General features: G+C 48.3%; 1 protein-coding gene across 4 annotated transcripts in view; it reads right to left on the reverse strand.

Annotated features, from left to right (window-relative positions):
• Positions 1–17143, reverse strand: part of SUSD4 (sushi domain containing 4) — a 193374-nt gene that overhangs the window by 22605 nt on the left and 153626 nt on the right. For all 4 annotated transcript variants that reach the window (XM_086927955.1, XM_086927956.1, XM_086927953.1 and 1 more), the window contains one exon: positions 13830–13974. In XM_086927955.1, coding sequence (XP_086784081.1) covers positions 13830–13974 — 145 coding nt within the window. The remainder of the gene's footprint in view (positions 1–13829; positions 13975–17143) is intronic.

A 17143-nucleotide genomic window follows, 5' to 3' on the forward strand; every position in this document is an offset into this window, starting at 1 on the left:
CATCTCCCAAGAAAATGACAAGGGGGGTTCAATTGTGTTTGTAAAATGGATGTAATTGTAATCAAACTAACATTTTTTTCTACTACTATACCTGGACTGCATGACTACAATATACATTACAGAGCACCCAGTTTGACTGAATCCTCTCAAGTAAAACTTGGAGGTATGCTTCTAACTTAGGTACCAAAGAAAGAACATGTTACAAGCATATACGATGGGTTATAAGTATTTCCCCGCCCCCGTCAGTGTACACCAACGTTATGGCATTCATGCGTCACCTCTTTGCTGATCCAGCCTTCTACCATGGCCCGGAGCAGCAGTGGAAGCCTATTCCGTAGTATGATATACTCACAGAAAAATCTATTAAGCCTGCAATAACATTATATTCAGCTCAGTGAACTTGGAAGTTTATGTGAAAACTAAACAGTAAAGGAGGACTCTCAGCACTGGCCAGACTACATCATAGTGCCTCTACCGACATAGTCACTGTTCACAGAAGTACGAATTACCTGGATGGTAGAAAGGTGCCAAAGGCCAACTAGTGTGACTCTAAACTAGTTGAGGGAGAAATTCATGTACTTTGTTTTTGAGCAATTGCACAAAATTCTTCAAACACTACACAAATTGCAAAACAGGTATTTACTGCTTTTTTAGCACAAAATGCATCCTTCCATCTATTTTGGACGTGAGCATACATTTTGATGTTTAAAAAAAAATGCAAGAAACACAAGTGCCGTGAACAGCAGATGCCCGTGTTCTGGCTGTTTACGTTGTTCCCATGTTTATATTTTTATTTACACCACATGGCATTGGGGAGTAAATTTAGAAATTTTGCATAACAACCATAACACAAAATTACACAAGATAATGCCGGCATAACAACCTACAGAAAAGGCATTGGATACAGTAAGTCATGGCATGGAGCAAAAACACAGGAATAACAGCAAACTGCACCAAACTCAGAGTTGTTGTGATGACTATAGTCTTTATGTAAGTTAGAGCAGGTGATACTGTCTGCACGTCTGGTGAAGCAGAAGCATGTCCACCATGTATGATAGGATAAATGTTCCATGTAGTTCCATTATAGTGAAATCAGGCGTTTATGGGGCGAGTTTAAATTCACGTCTTGTATCAAAAAAATTATTTTGTGCCAAAAGTTATTTTTTTATAAATGTGCAGAAAAGGAACATGTATTCTAGGTCACAAGTATTATTCTCACAGTTCCAGCCGTCGACTGAGTCAAGAAGACCCAGGGAACATAGTCTAGTAGGCGTCAAGAATGACCTTTGTACTGACCCCAGCCTGCACTGGTCTGGAGCAGGGGTAATCTTGAAGGAAGCTGAAGACTTCCAGATGTCTGAACAGTCTGATAGCTCTAGTGTCGAGTGAGTATGGTTTGATCATGTAACATTCATATACCTTGTGTCTTGTAATCAAGTTACTGTTGTGGAAGGTACAGGTGTCACTGTGAACTGGCTGCAATATGTCCTCGTAAAAATGTTAGTATTCCAAGTACTTTGGGAATGTCTGGTTTGTGAGCTTTACCAAGCTTTGTAAGAGACACCTTAAGTCTAATCAATGTGCAGAAGTCCACATTATGTATATATTGTATTTGTGTTGCAATTCTACGTAAGATAGCGAGCGGATTGTCTACGGTACAGAGGCCTTTGATCGATAAGATCAAAGATCTCTATTTTCAACCCACTCATGCCCGGTACAATGGGTTCGCTTTGATGTTGATGTGTTGGTTAAACCATAATGAGGAGTGTTGGGAGATGTTTATTTTATGTTTGAATTTAAACTTTCCTCAGTGCCTCCATGAAACTTTTGATTATACAAACAGAGTTTCACCATGGCTTAACGGATAGTAGCAGCCAAACCTCTCATGCAGCGCCAAGACGCCTCGGCATAAGTGTGCTTAATAAATAATTCAGTCAGTCAGTCAGTCAGTCAGAGTGGTTCACTTTAAGGCACTTGAAGAGTAGAACACAACTCGAGTGGGAATGGTAGGTCTTTTTCAATGAAGAACCATAGAGGAGCATCATACATTTTTACTTGGAACCAGCGTGCTCCTCGTCTAAAGAGAAAATAAGTCTGGTATCTAGTGAAAACGAGAAGGTTAACACCTGTTCTAGCCAGTTTGAGTTTTGGGAGACAATTCTTGGCCTTTTTAGACTTGCATAGGAAGTCAGAAACAGGTTTGTCAATAGTTCTAAAGACGTTCGAAGTTAGGGTTACAGGGAATGTGGATTACAAAAATTGACCTGCAAGACTACCATCTTTTCGGACCTTCATCACCATATGATACATTTCGATGACCATAATACCTATCAGGGTATGTTTACCAGATTCTGCTAAATCTGTTTGAAATCAAATCCCCTACCATTTTATGCAACTTTGTTGCCACTTTAAATCCAATTGTCCAAACATGGAGGAGTTGTATATATAGCTGAATGAAGGGGGCGTGGCTTGACCGCCGACGAGAATGGCCGCCTGAGCTGTGAGCTCCGGGCCGATCTCATCCTTATCCTGATAGCGGGACTCCTCCGGTGGCATCCCCGACCCTGTGTGGGCACCCTGTAGCAGCGCACCGCCCGAACACCCATTTGGGTCCCGTGGACAACTTGGGCAGACGCTGGACGAGCGGAAGGAGAGGCTCCTCCTGGGGACACTGGTCATCTTGATCAGGGGCTACAGCGCACATTGCGTCCCCGGTCTCAAGTGAGCCCGAGGCCGATGGGCAGGGAGAGCCTCCGGGAGGCGCCTGCAGATTCCGCCGCCTAGAGCGACCTGGCAGGGGAAGCGACGGCGGCTGGTAGGCTGCCTGGTGGGACTCCTTGCGGTGGACCGGGCCATCTCGGCGTTGCCTGCTAACACACTGTGGACCCCCTGACTTGGAGTGGCGGAGCGGCCTTTGGAGGAGGCGGATGCCCGGACCCCAACCGGGAGCGGTACCGATTGCGGAGCGAGTGCCCCCACGCATCCGGCGGACGTGTTCGTAGGAGCTGAGGTAGCGCGGCGAACGACGACCATCGCGGGGGGCCCCTGGGGGCACCTCTGGCTGGAGCAGCGGGCGACGTCGATCTGGAGGCGGCAGGCCTGGGGGCGGCCGGCCCAATGGAGGGGTGCTGGTGCCGCAGCATGGCGACCTGAACACTGGTGCTCACCCCCCCGGGCAGCGGGAGTTGATTGGCGCCTGGCGGATGACCAGGCTAGAATTGGCAGTGACTGCTGGCGGAGCCCCGGTGAGCCCTGGGGGAGCGGCCGCATGGGAGCCTGAGCGGTAGGTGCGTGGTGCGGGCACTGCACTGGACTTGGTGCTACTGCAACCTGGATTAGGCCGCCTGCCGCGGAGACGGTCTTGGACCTGCGGAGGGCGGGCATCAGCCGTTGTTCCTTCCCGCTGTAGCCTGGAGCTGGGGCTTGGAGCCCGGACTCGTGAAGGCGGTGAAAGGGGTCCGGGGGTGGCGGCCAGGCCCACCGGCACTGCAGCAACGAGGGACCCTCACGCTCAGCTGACTGGCGAGGGGGTCTCGACTTGGTCCGGGACTATCACGGGGTCCTGCTGAGCTGGCTCCTGCGTGTCTGGCGTAGATCTCCCTGGTGGCAAGAGGAGCCCACAGGTGGTGTTCCCCCGCTGAAGACGGTCGCAGAATCTGGAGATCCTCCTAGATTGGGGGTTGCCGCTCCCCGGGACGTCCTGTATTGGAGGCTGGCAGGGTGGTCTCTCAGCTCGCTCGCCCGCCCTACCAATGCATCGGGGGTGACGAGTGCGCTGCCCCTGCCCCTGCGGTGGGCGTTTGACGGGGCTGGGACGTTGACATTGATACAGGCGACTGGCCCTGGTGTCGAGGAATGGGGAAACCACGCAAAGTGCCAGGGACTGCGCAATCGACCAGGCGGAGGACTTCCAGGAGGTCCTGGACCAGAGCTTGCCCGGAAGCCAAAATGCGGGGCTGCAACAGCAGCGGATGGACCAGATCCTCAAGGCCATATCGGACACACGAACCGCGCTCCACCAGGATATTGCACGTTGAATAAACGATCCCCGCCTGCATATTAAACTCAGCTGGAGCAATTGGCAGCCCTGAAGGCGGTATCTGTCATCTCCGGAGCCGCTGCAACGGCCTCCTTGGCGGACTCCGGCTCGCAGCGGGGGTCAGAGGAGGAGGGCTCCGGGGGCTCAGAGGAGGTTCCTGATGACCTGCCTCAGGTCACTCCCCGGACTGCTGTTGACCTGCTTGACGCGTGACCATCTGAGATGCCGTGTAATGTATAGTAGGGGGGCATGTTGGTCCTCCGACTAGGAGGCGCCGGGAGGTTTGATGGTCCTGGCGGGGGGCTTGCTCTTCTCCTTGGATGGGGGGGCTGGATGGAGGTGGGGTGCCTAGAGGGGGGGGGGTGCACGCAGTGAGGAGGTTGACATACTTGAGATTGGTCTGCTGCACTGGGGTACGCTGATTGCTACCTAGCTAGGTTGGCGTGAGGTCACCCCCTCTACCTCACATACCTTGTGAGTCTCTGGTCGTTACCGGAGTGCCTCTGTTGGCGGGGTTTAGGTTTGGATGGGTAGCAGCGGTTTGGCACCTGTTCTGGGGGAGGGTGGGCTGAGGGCTTACTGGGGTTGTTCTGTGTTGGGGGGGTCTATTGATGCGCCCACTTGGTTGTGTGGGGATGGGTCGAGTTGGGAATTCAGGGGAAATGTCAGTGCGCCGGGGATTTTCCCAAAGGTTAGTGATGTACATGTGCTTTTGAATGGACCCTACCTGAACTGAACTGTGTGACTTGGAATGTACGGGGACTGAACTCCATGCTGAAAAGACATAAAGTGCATGCCTATCTTGTACGTAGAGGGGTCCAAGTAGCTTTCCTGCAGGAAACGCATGTTGACCAGTCCGAGGGACGGACTTTGCAGCGCAGGTGGCGGGGTCAACTGTTTTATACTACTTACTCAGCCTTTGTGAGAGGGGTGTTGATATGGGTGAGAGCGGGGGTCCCATTCCAGCCCCTGGTGACGTTGGTGGATCCTGATGGGAGGTATGTAGCTGTGCAGGGCAGGCTTGATGGGAGGGACTTGACACTGTGCAGTATCTATGCTCTGAACGCAGAGCAGGCGGCTTTCTTTGCGTGACTATCAGGGAAATTGGCGACAGTCCTGGCGGGTGCGGTCATTCTTGGGGGGGATTTCAACTATAAATAGCGGATGTAGAACTGGACAGGTCACACCCGCCGCTTGCACAATCAGCAGTTCATAGATTGGCAAAGGGGAGGCGATAGTGGCAGTCTATGTGGGGCTTGGTCGATGCCTGGCGGACGCAACATCCTGTTGAGAGGTATTATTCCTTCTATTCCTCCCACGCACGCTCTGCATGTCTGGCTTGATAGTATCCTCTGCTCACCGGATGTCCAGGGCCTGGTCCGCCACAGTGAGTATCTGGCAAGAACCATTTCGGACCATAATCCTTGCTAGTGGTGATCCAGTGGGCCCGGTTGCGCCAGGCAATTCCCACGTGGCGGCTGAACCCGCTGGCGTTGGAAGACTCAGCATTTACGGCCTCGGTGCGAGACAGCATGGAGGGCTACTTTGTCGCGAATGAGGGTACAGCCTCGAGCAGGGCCCTTGAATGGGATGCCTTTAAGGCAGTGATTAGAGGCGCTTGTATCTCTGCAACAGCGGGAGCCCGCAGGACCCTACTGCAGGACCTCGCACATAGTGAGGATCGATTGCGTTCTGCGGAGCGGGCCACCCACGGAGATCCCGAGGCTCGCGAGGCCGCTTCGGCCACTCGGGAAGAGGTTGCGGTGCAGATGGAAAGACTCCGCTGCTTTGATCATAAAGAGTATCTAGTTCGGGCGCACGCAGAGCGCGATAAGGTGGGTTCCCTGCTGGCCAAGCTGGCTAACCCTTAACGGTAGAGGGGGGCGCGTGGTTTACACCCAGAGCGACATGAATGCTCAGTTCTCCGGTTTCTACGCGCGTCTGTATCGGAGCACGATGTCTACTGCCCCCGAGGAACTGGATGACTTCCTGACCGCTGCGCAGCTGCCGCAACTTGACCCAGACCAAGGGGACAAACTAGGCGGTGATATTTCTGTGGGGGAAATACGTGCAGCCATCACACACATGGCTCACCGCAAGACCCCTGGCGCGGATGGATTGCCAATTGAGTTCTATGCGGCTTTTAATGATGTTTTAGCCCCGAGGCTGCACGCCATCTATCGGGAGGCCTGGGACGCTGGTGTTCTTCCTGCCACGTCCCGAGAGGCCATCATAATACCCCTCTTGAAACGGGGGGGATGCCGGCTCTTGCTCATCCTACCGCCCCCTATCTATGCTCACGACTAATTATAAAATCCTGAGCAGGGTCCTTGCAACTCGACTTCTTGCCCATATGCGCTCTCTGGTTCATCCGGATCAGTCGGGCTTTATTCCTCAACGCACCACGGCCACCTGTGTGCGCCCCTTGGTGCGGGTAATGGGGGGGCGACTTCGAAGGGCTTCCGGAGGCTGCTGTGCTTTCGATTGATATCGAGAAGGCCTTCGACAGCGTGGAATGGCCATACATGCTCCGGGTCTTGGAGGCGTTTGGGCTGGAAGAACGATTTGTGAAATGGACGGCTTTGTTGTACAATGCGGCCACAGCTAGAGTGAAGACCGAAGCCACGATCTCAGCAGCGTATCTGGATTGCTGAGGTACCCGCCAGGGCTGCTCCCTGTCCCCCTTGATGTTCGCGCTGGCCATTGAACCGCTGGCGGCGCATGCTCGGATGGGGCGGACTTATGAGGGCCTGGCGCTGAGGGGTGAATCTCACTACATCTCTCTGTACGCGGACGATCTGTTTATGTTTCTGGCTGATACCGGTTGCTTCCTTCGTGGGGCCAGACGCCTTCTTCTTCGCTTTGGCGGCCTTTCGGGACTGCGGGTCAACTGGGGGAAGTCCTGCCTCTTCCCGGTGGCCCCAAGGGACTGCGAACCCCAGATGAGGGGGAACTATGCTGCCTCCCCCACCTGGGCACTCAGATCTACCACACTCAATCAGACTTGCTAGAAGGTAACATCCACAGGGCAATCAGGAACCTGCAGGACTCCATGGGGTTCTGGCGAGCCTTGCCTCTATCAGCGGCGGGCCGGGTGGCGTTGCTGAAGATGATTGCTCTTCCTCGCCTACTATATTTGTTTTGCACCCTGCCGGTATGGGTGCCGGCGTCAATGTTTCGCACGCTCCGATCCTTGACCACAGGGTTCATTTGGGGAGCGGGCACGTGGCGAGTCGCTCTGGCAACTCTGATGCCTCCCCGGGCTGATGGGGGATTGGAGGTCCCGGATTTTGAGTGGTACTACCTGGCGGCGCAACTTCAATGGCTTACTCAGGCGGTGGCTCGTTAATTTCGCGGACCAGAGGGACCACAGGACAGGCTGATTCCAAGGCATGTCCTCTCTTTCATTGTTATGGGCCAGAAGTTGGAGTTAGGCCACCTCACCCTCGAGGAACGCACCCTTCGCCTGTGTTGGCCCCGGAGACACAAGCGCACTGGGCTCCTCGCGCCCGTATGCCCCAGAGATTCCTCTGGGGATGTGTACGGCCCTCCCACATGGTGGGGATTGGTCGGCGCTGGCAGCTTGGGAGGACCTCGGGCTGCACATGCTTGGTGACCTCTATCGCGAGGGGGCGATGCTGACCTTTCAGGAGCTGCACGACGCTTACGGTCTCCCGCGTGGAGATTACCTATTACATGCCGTCCTGGTGGCCAGTATCCAGAAGTACTGGGGCGGGGGGGCTTGCCGAACCAGCGATTTCCCTGGGATGCCAATATGTGGTCATGGCGGCTGGCACCTTTAAGGCCGTTACCTGTCTCTACCGGAGACTCTCGACAGAGGCCATGCAGCCCCTGGATGGGTTGCGTACCAAATGGGAACTCGATATTGGGAGACCCATCCCCGAGACGACGTGGCCTCAGCTACTGCGGTGCACATGGAAGGGTACGCAGAACGCCAGGTTCCAATTAGTCCAGTTTTTCACACTCCATAGAGCGTACTTGACGCCTGTCAAGATTTTGCGTTATTTTGGGGGCACCGCGTCCCCCTGCCCGCGCTGCGGCGTGGAGCGGGCCGACTTCGCCCACATGTTTTGGTCTTGCGTAACACTGGCAGCTTACTGGACTGCGGTGGTGGATTGCCTGAATGCTGTCACGGACCGGCAGATAGAAGTGGACATGGGTGTTTGCTTGCTGCTCTGGTTTCCACACACCCCCGGACGAAAGTCACTAGTAAGTTCTATGACTTGGGCTTAATTCTAGCCAAGCGGGAACTTACCATGCATTGGAAGTCGCGTACCGGCCCTAGTTATGTGCGGTGGAAGGCGAGCCTCCTGCGCTGGGCGCAGGCTGAGAGTTCTCTCCGGCTGCAACAGGCCAGACGACAGGACAATGACAGGGCATTGGAAGTGGCCAGGGAGTGGGAGGCGCTGGTGACGGATCTGCTGGTTGTTGCTTCACAATCTTCCTTTTAGAATGCCTGCTCATGATTGATGTATCAGAAAATCTAAGACCAATTCTAGTCAAGTGGCCAGGATCTTAATATAGATCTTCCAGTCAAAATTAATAAGGGAAATAGGGTGATTATGATTAGTTTCCAATCAGACCTTTTCCTTCTTAATGAAGAATGTTGGCAAAGTGTTTTAATAGTGCTAAAATGAGCCAAGCACTGAATTCTGGCATTTCTGTGGATCCTCACTGAGAAGCCTCCAGACCAAGGGTTTTCCAAGATTTTAGTGTTTATTGCCTTAATGACTTCAGACCTCTAAAGGTAGATTTAAGGTCTCCCTATTCCCAGCATTAAGAGGGAAGCGGGATTGCATCCAGACAAGCTTACCATTCCTCTGAAGAGCTTGATTTTTGGGATTTGTAGAGGGAGGGGTAGAATTTACAGAAGTTGTCATGAAGACCTGCTGTAGAGGTTTGGGTATTTGCCTGTGTGTTTTTAATAGCAGATATGATTGTTTTCTAAGTACTAAATGCAAGTGACTGCCAAGATTCTTGCTAGCTTTACTAGGCTCGCAAAGCTTCTTTGACTTACTACTTGTAACTCAAATGGAGCTCCTTCTCTCAGGAGTTTGTTATTCAGGGTCCTTAGTTCACATGTTAGCCTACACGTTGTCTAAGTTAACATGTGTTCAGTAAAGAGTGCCTTTAATGCATATAGTTTGAGGTTGTTCTTTTTATTCTTCCAGGCCATAATGTTAATCGCTACTCCCCTAATGATCCTTCAAGTCATCCCTTAGTAGCTGTGGCGTGCATGAACATATGAACAGTGGGATCCTGGAGGGCCCTGGAGGGCCCTCCGATCCCACAGATTCTATTTTTCAGCTTGGGACTCTGTTGAGTTATGCTCATTGGCACTCAGTGAGTTTTTCACTTAGGGTGGCTTGTGTAGCTGTCTATGGGAAATGGCAGTACATAAATAATGTGGTCCAAAGTTAGCCTTCCAGCTACACTGATTTTTTACAATCTAATGAAGAGTTTGTATAAGCTTTTCACAGGCGCACATAGGCATTTATACTATGGCCTGGAACATCACAACACCACAGTATGTGTGTTTTTTAGTGTCCTAAGGGAATTTCAGTGTGGGTTATTTCTTGGTCTGGCAGTTGGGTTTCTATCACACGTTTGTTGGGTTAATTGTGTAGAGTAATTTGAATGGACACAGCAGAGATGTGTGCTAACTGTGTCCTTTTTTCTACACTGTAGAGCGGGGCCTCATACTCCCGAGCGGTTGCCGGGTGAGGTGAGGCCTTCACCCACACAAAGCTGGGTGAGTATCACTGTGAGGAAATGCCTCTGGGTGATAAAGCTACCATGCTTTTTTTATAATGCAGAATGTAAATTATTCATGCAGGTGTGTATTTCTATTCGGTCTCTGTGTTTTCATGTGGCTGTATGTGTGTAGTTCAGTGTTGTTGTAAGCAATTTTTTCTGCTTTTTGATAGGAAGAAGATACGCTTCTCTTCCCCCAGAGGACATTTAAGTGTTGAAGTTCCTGGTAGATATGTAACACTTTTTAATACATTTTGTGTTATTTTTCACCCAACACATTAGGTGTAGTTGCAGTAGCTATCCTATGTCAAAGGTCCTGAAGAAAGCCGGGGTGATTCCCCAATAGGCTGAAACATGTCGACCGTTGTGTATAACGCCAGAGGGTAGCTTATCTACTTGGCGTGTTTTTAATCCTTGACACACGGACTTCTATTTGAATGTTTTCTAAAGTCTGAGTAGTCAATTTTATCTTACTTATCACTATCACTCAAGCACTGCACTTTATTATTAATATCACTCTATGATGATTATTATGGCTAGAGTACTGACATCCATCCCCGCACCGTCACGATATGGTCGGACGTGAGATGGAATGATCAGCAACTCCCACATGATGTAAAACTCCACCATAAGGGTGGTCTGATGGGATTTGTTCTAGCTTGTATCTCTCGACAACATCCGCTCACACATGCATCCATCTGCTTCACAGTCACTAGTATAGTTACACACTTTACTTTTGACCTGTTCTGCTCTGTTGTGTGTTTTGTAACTTGACATTAGGGGAGCGAGCAGTCAGGTCTTTAAATATTCCCCTTGACCCTCCACACATATTTGTTTGTTTAGTATTATGAGCAACTTTCAGTTGCGGGTCTGTCTTGTATGGATGCAAACGCATTTTTGTTTGCACCTTAATAGCTCACGCCAACTTAATTGTGTGTGCTGCCCTTCTGTCGACCTAGTTTCTACAACCCCCCTTTCATTGACACTTATGGAGTTTTCCACTTTGGTGGAGAAATTCCATGGCATCAACTGGGATAACAACTTAGCCAGTTTTCGGCCCATCACACATGGACTCATCACAATTGATGGGTCCTTACAAATAACAGATCCCTTTACGAGGACGAATCACGCTCCATACTATAGTGACTCTTGCTGATGTGTACACTTTCCACATTACAAGTATTTATCCCGGGGTATAGCTACAGCCATACCTCCTGCTTTCCTCTACATAACCATCTGGATGTGGAGGGACTTTAGAATGAATATCCCATTACAAATAAGGACATAGAGAACAGTAGGGATGAACTTCCCGTTACATTCAGTATAGGCGTCTCCATAATGCGAACGATCATAAATTACCCCCCTCTATGTTTAATGCAAGCGTTGCTAAATACTATTAATTTTTTAAAACTATTAATTTCATGGAACATTGCTGGTTTCGAAATCGGGACATGCTCGGTTTTGATACCTTTGAACTCGGAGCCTTTTACTTACTGATTAGTTCGGTTTCAGCGATGTCTGTCATGCGCATGCCAAAGGAACAGCGTTCCCGGTTTGGACATGCGCGCGAATCTATGGGGGATACAAGATCTAAAAAAATGCAACATTTGCTACATGCGCTCCACCTTTGAATTGGACTTCCATAGTGTTAGGTTTGTCCATCCGTCTTAGCGACCTAATATGGGAGCTTTTCGAAACCGTCACATAGAGGCGAGATGTGTTTAAACAATAATTTATGACTTTGCGGTTGCTGGCTATTACGCATGCGCGAAGGAGTGGTGGCTTTCTTCGCGCTTGCATCCGCGTCTGTTTAACTCTTTGTTTAATTTTAACGCCCCGTTTGGCCCATTATTCAATCAGCGGCCGATATTTAAGAGGGAAGGGAGACATGGCCAACACCTCCACTTCCGCTCGGTTCAAATTCAGGGGCACCGACGGACAGGTGAGTCGTCTGGTGGCCTCTCTGCTCTCATTTTTTCTTGCGTAAGGGATATGAACAGTGGGATCCTGGAGGGCCCTCCGATCCCACAGATTCTATTTTTCAGCTTGGGACTCGGTCGAGTTATGCTCATTGGCACTCAGTGAGTTTTTCACTTAGGGTGGCTTGTGTAGCTGTCTATGGGAAATGGCAGTACATAAATAATGTGGTCCAAAGTTAGCCTTCCAGCTACACTGATTTTTTACAATCTGATGAGGAGTTTGTATAAGCTTTTCACAGGCGCACATAGGCATTTATACTATGGCCTGGAACATCACAACACCACAGTATGTGTGTTTTTTAGTGTCCTAAGGGAATTTCAGTGTGGGTTATTTCTTGGTCTGGCAGTTGGGTTTCTATCACACGTTTGTTGGGTTAATTGTGTAGGGTAATTTGAATGGACACAGCAGAGATGTGTGCTAACTGTGTCCTTTTTTCTACACTGTAGAGCGGGGCCTCATACTCCCGAGCGGTTGCCGGGTGAGGTGAGGCCTTCACCCACACAAAGCTGGGTGAGTATCACTGTGAGGAAATGCCTCTGGGTGATAAAGCTACCATGCTTTTTTTATATTGCAGAATGTAAATTATTCATGCAGGTGTGTATTTCTATTCGGTCTCTGTGTTTTCATGTGGCTGTATGTGTGTAGTTCAGTGTTGTTGTAAGCAATTTTTTCTGCTTTTTGATAGGAAGAAGATACGCTTCTCTTCCCCCAGAGGACATTTAAGTGTTGAAGTTCCTGGTAGATATGTAACACTTTTTAATACATTTTGTGTTATTTTTCACCCAACACATTAGGTGTAGTTGCAGTAGCTATCCTATGTCAAAGGTCCTGAAGAAAGCCGGGGTGATTCCCCAATAGGCTGAAACATGTTGACCGTTGTGTATAACGCCAGAGGGTAGCTTATCTAATTGGCGTGTTTTTAATCCTTGACACACAGACTTCTATTTGAATGTTTTCTAAAGTCTGAGAAGTCAATTTTATCTTACTCATCACTATCACTCAAGCACTGCACTTTATTATTAATATCACTCTATGATGATTATTATGGCTAGAGTACTGACATCCATCCCCGCACTGGCACGATATGGTCGGACGTGAGATGGAATGATCAGCAACTCCCACATGACGTAAAACTCCACCATAAGGGTGGTCTGATGGGATTTGTTCTAGCTTGTATTTCTCGACAACATTCGCTCACACATGCATCCATCTGCTTCACAGTCACTAGTATAGTTACACACTTTACTTTTGACCTGTTCTGCTCTGTTGTGTGTTTTGTAACTTGACATTAGGGGAGCGAGCAGTCAGGTCTTTAAATATTCCCCTTGACCCTCCACACATATTTGTTTGTTTAGTGCAGCAGAATGCAACATTTCTTTAACAAAGTGGTTTTTTTTTTTTACAGAAACGCATTTTGATAAGGGCATCATTAATCGTCCATTCTCTCACATTAGGGTCACATTTTTCAATATGAACTTAAAGAAGAGACTTGATTGTACTGTGATCGCTACTGGCTCTATTCTGATTGCATTCGAAACACGAGTAGGTTCTCATGAAGGCGTGATGGGTATGAGATTAGAATGTCTAATCCATTCTATAAAGGTTTTTAAATTTTGTATGTCAAGGTCCTTAGATGACCGAATTCATTAAATAAAATGAAATTATATCTGTGGGTGCAGATTTCTTTTTTTTAATCTAAGTAAAATGTAGGTGTGCCAAACTTTCTGGTAATAGGGACTATCATTTTTGTTAAATCAATAAAAGGTAAGGCCTGTTGGATTTGTTTTTTGAATTAGAATTAGTGTCAAGCTCTTCTTTTGCACAAAAGACAGAACAGGAGGGCCACTATGCCCCTTGTAAAGGTTTAGAAGTTTCTGAAGCCACTGCTGGTACTGATACAAGAAAGCTATAGTTCTTAACCTTTGGGAGTAGTAGAGATTAAGCATCCACGCTTACTTACCAGCTGAGAAACGCAAAATAAAACACTGTAAAAAACATGACACTAATTTGTATTTTTTTAGCAAAGATGACCAACCTTGGAATCAAAAATGCTTTAAACCTGGATTGGAAGACTTTGGCAATGATGACCAGCAGAAGCACAATTAGTACACTGGAAGCAGTGAACGCCAATATTTTCCAAGTTGCCAGGAGGGTTTCCTGTGCATTTGTCCAAGATTTCTCTGTTGTAGAAAAGATAAGAAACTCCATCAACAACCGCATATTGGATCAGAAACGTTCAGTCAGTGAATAGATGTTCGTATCAAGTTTGGTGGATGCGAAACTCAGTCAAAATGTGCCGGACGTCCCGTCAGCTATTACAAGCGCCGTAGACTACAATGCACTGTAATACAGCAGCTAAGGACATCAGCCATGTTTGTGATGGAGTATCTCATCTGCCAAACCCTAAATAATGCCCATGCTTCTTTATAACAGATACCTAGATATTGTGGTTACAAATTAAACAAGTGGCATGCTAGTGTAACCAGGTCAGTATAGCAGTTCACTTTCTAAGAGAGAGAAATAGCATTGAGATGAAATTAAAATGGAGATAATTTAAGAGCTCTAAACTCTCATGTCAAAATCGGATTTAAAACTTACCTGAGGTATTAACAGTAGTTTACTGGTTTAGGAAATGAAATGAGAAGATGACTAAGGCTCCAAATAAGAGTTCAGTGGAAAATCGGACGAAATCAACTGAACCCAAATAAAAGCACTCAGTGAATCCAGACAAAATACAAATATTTTGATGTCAGTGGGCTCCCCACCGACAGGCCGTCGGGGGGGGGGGGGCCCTCCGACATTTACAGAAGCAGTCTGACTACTGGATTGTGATACAGCGGTCTGAGGCATCGGGCGGAAGGAGTGATTGTTGCTTTTCCGACGGGCTTAAGGAGCCAGTCGGGGCAGCGGTGGGAGCGTAATCCCTACAATGGGGTGGTGCCTCAGGCACCGCCTCAGGGATTACGATATCTGTTTCCCTCGGCCTGTACAAGGTGGTCCGACCGCCATGTACAGGCAGATGGAAAGGAACTTTTGGGCTACTAGAAGGGCCCCCATCCCCACTGGGCCTCCACTATGGTGCCCTCCCAAACATCCATGCACCATGTACCAGGCACCACGTGGTGCCTGAATGTTTAAAAATATGGATTTTTTCAATTGCAGCTTGTGCTGCGGCAATTTTCTGGTCCGCAGCACAAGTCGCAAATGAAATAGGCATATTTACGACAGCCGTACTGGTGGTCAAATTGTAATACGGAAAGTTCCACTCCCACAGCGATATTTGTCGGACGCTTGTCTGTCCGACATCGTAATGAGCCCCAAAATATAATAAGCTTGATTCAAAGCTTTTTCAGAGGCCTGCAGAAGTGGCATTTGTCAGTTGTGGTAGATATTAAATGCAATGAAATGTGCGTGCAGTATAAATCTCACATGCAGTTTTTATCACAAGTGAAATGTATTCCCCATGATATTGACCGCACGCGTTATAAAATGTGTCAAACGTGCATTTTCAATCACAAGAGGACACGCAGTGCACAGCAATTTTTAAATTAACAAAACAATCTTTCGATTTAAGCATGACAAGACATTTTCCTACTCCAGCAGCTGCCTATCTACACACCTATATCAAACATGGAACGAGGTCTCCATTTTGTCTACGGTACACAGCATGTACCAAACAGAAGATGGGGTTGTAAGAGGATACAATGGGTTTGGCCTCCTCTACATATAATAGTTGGCTCTCCCCAGAGGTTTAACCTATTAGGTTTCTATGCAGAGATGTCGTCTTGGAGTGAGTGTGACAACAAGCCACCCTCTTTCCCCGGAGGAACCATGATCCAACTGTGCTGCATCTTAAATATTTTCAAACTATGAATACCGAATTGGTGGTAACTGTATAGATACCTTTTCCCTTTTTCTGCATGCTGTGGTATGCCTCCAGTGTGATTGAACAGGAGTGGTACCAGGGAACTAGATTTCCACGGGTCCTGAAGAAAAGCCAATTAGGGGCACGGCTCGAAACATGTCGACCACTTAGGACACAGATCCATAATAATCTCTCTTCCTATAAAAACTCCCCTTAAATTTTTAATAACACCGATTAGAGGGAAGAATAAACTAAGGGATACCTACTAGCCAGTTATTTTTAAACCACATACCATCATCCCCACTCCTTACTGTTCTTAGAACAACTCCTTTATCATTGTAAAAGAACATCAATAAGTGATCCCCCGTAAGACGTAGGTCGTAGCAGGCTTCAATCCGCAGCGGATCGGGAAGAACCCAATGATGAAGCATGCCGCCAAGTGGTAACCCTGGTGGGTGGGGGCTTCACAAGAAAAACTAATGCTTTTCCACCAGAGTAGAGCCATTTTTCACACCTAACTGTACTGGATTTCTTTTTTGTTGGAACTATAGTTCACAACAAACAAACTACCAAGTAGAATCTACTGACATCCTCCTAGGCTGTAGAACATCACAAGTGGTAAACCACTGATATTGCAGGACACAGTATCCACGTAGGTAGAGAAAGTACAAGTTCTCCAATCCAGAGCTAGAATTACTGCCAGACCATTTATTGAGCCAACTCATGTTCAAGACCCCACACAAGCTGAAATACTGATGTGAAAAGAGATCACTGAAAAAGTGAACACCGTGTCATCCTATCAATCGCCTGTGGAAGAAGTGGCACAACGACTTGAAAGGAGGGTGCAGGACGCTGTCACACTACACAAGCGGGGGCCCCCTGCCACAGGTGGTAAACCCCCCTACCTCAGATGTACCTCACGACCAGGGTGTGAATGGGTTTCAAACAATTGTTTACACATATAGCTCCAGTAATGTGCTCAAAGAAGGGCACATTGCACAGCACACACAGCATATATTTACCAAACCAGATGTGCAGCAGTGAAGAACAAGTTACTTACCTTAGGTAACGATGTATCTGGTAGAAACATAGTCTAGTTCCAGATTCCTTAACTTATGAATTCTCCCCAGGCGTCAGTCTGGATCCGGAAACATTTCTCAGCAGTACTTCTACGTGCCGGGGGCGGCACTGCACGGCTTCGCGATGACGCTGACTCCAGATGTGACATCAGTGGAGTCACATAAGTCCCTTCTGGCACGCTGATGTCAGTTTATTCAGTGAAACTTTCAGCGCCAAACACAGAGCAACTACAGGAACTGGGTACGCAAACAGTGTGCCAAAAAAGATGAAAAATCTTTACAATAACAAAAGAGACAGGAAGAAAAGCATGATAATACCAGATATGGGCTTTAAGGGAAAAAGCCCAATAAAAACGAAGCAGAAGCAATGTTGACACTGCGCAGCGGTGCAAAACACAGCTTGCA

Source organism: Lissotriton vulgaris, chromosome 6, assembly GCF_964263255.1.
Source record: "Lissotriton vulgaris chromosome 6, aLisVul1.2, whole genome shotgun sequence".
Classification (NCBI taxonomy): Eukaryota; Metazoa; Chordata; class Amphibia; order Caudata; family Salamandridae; genus Lissotriton; species Lissotriton vulgaris.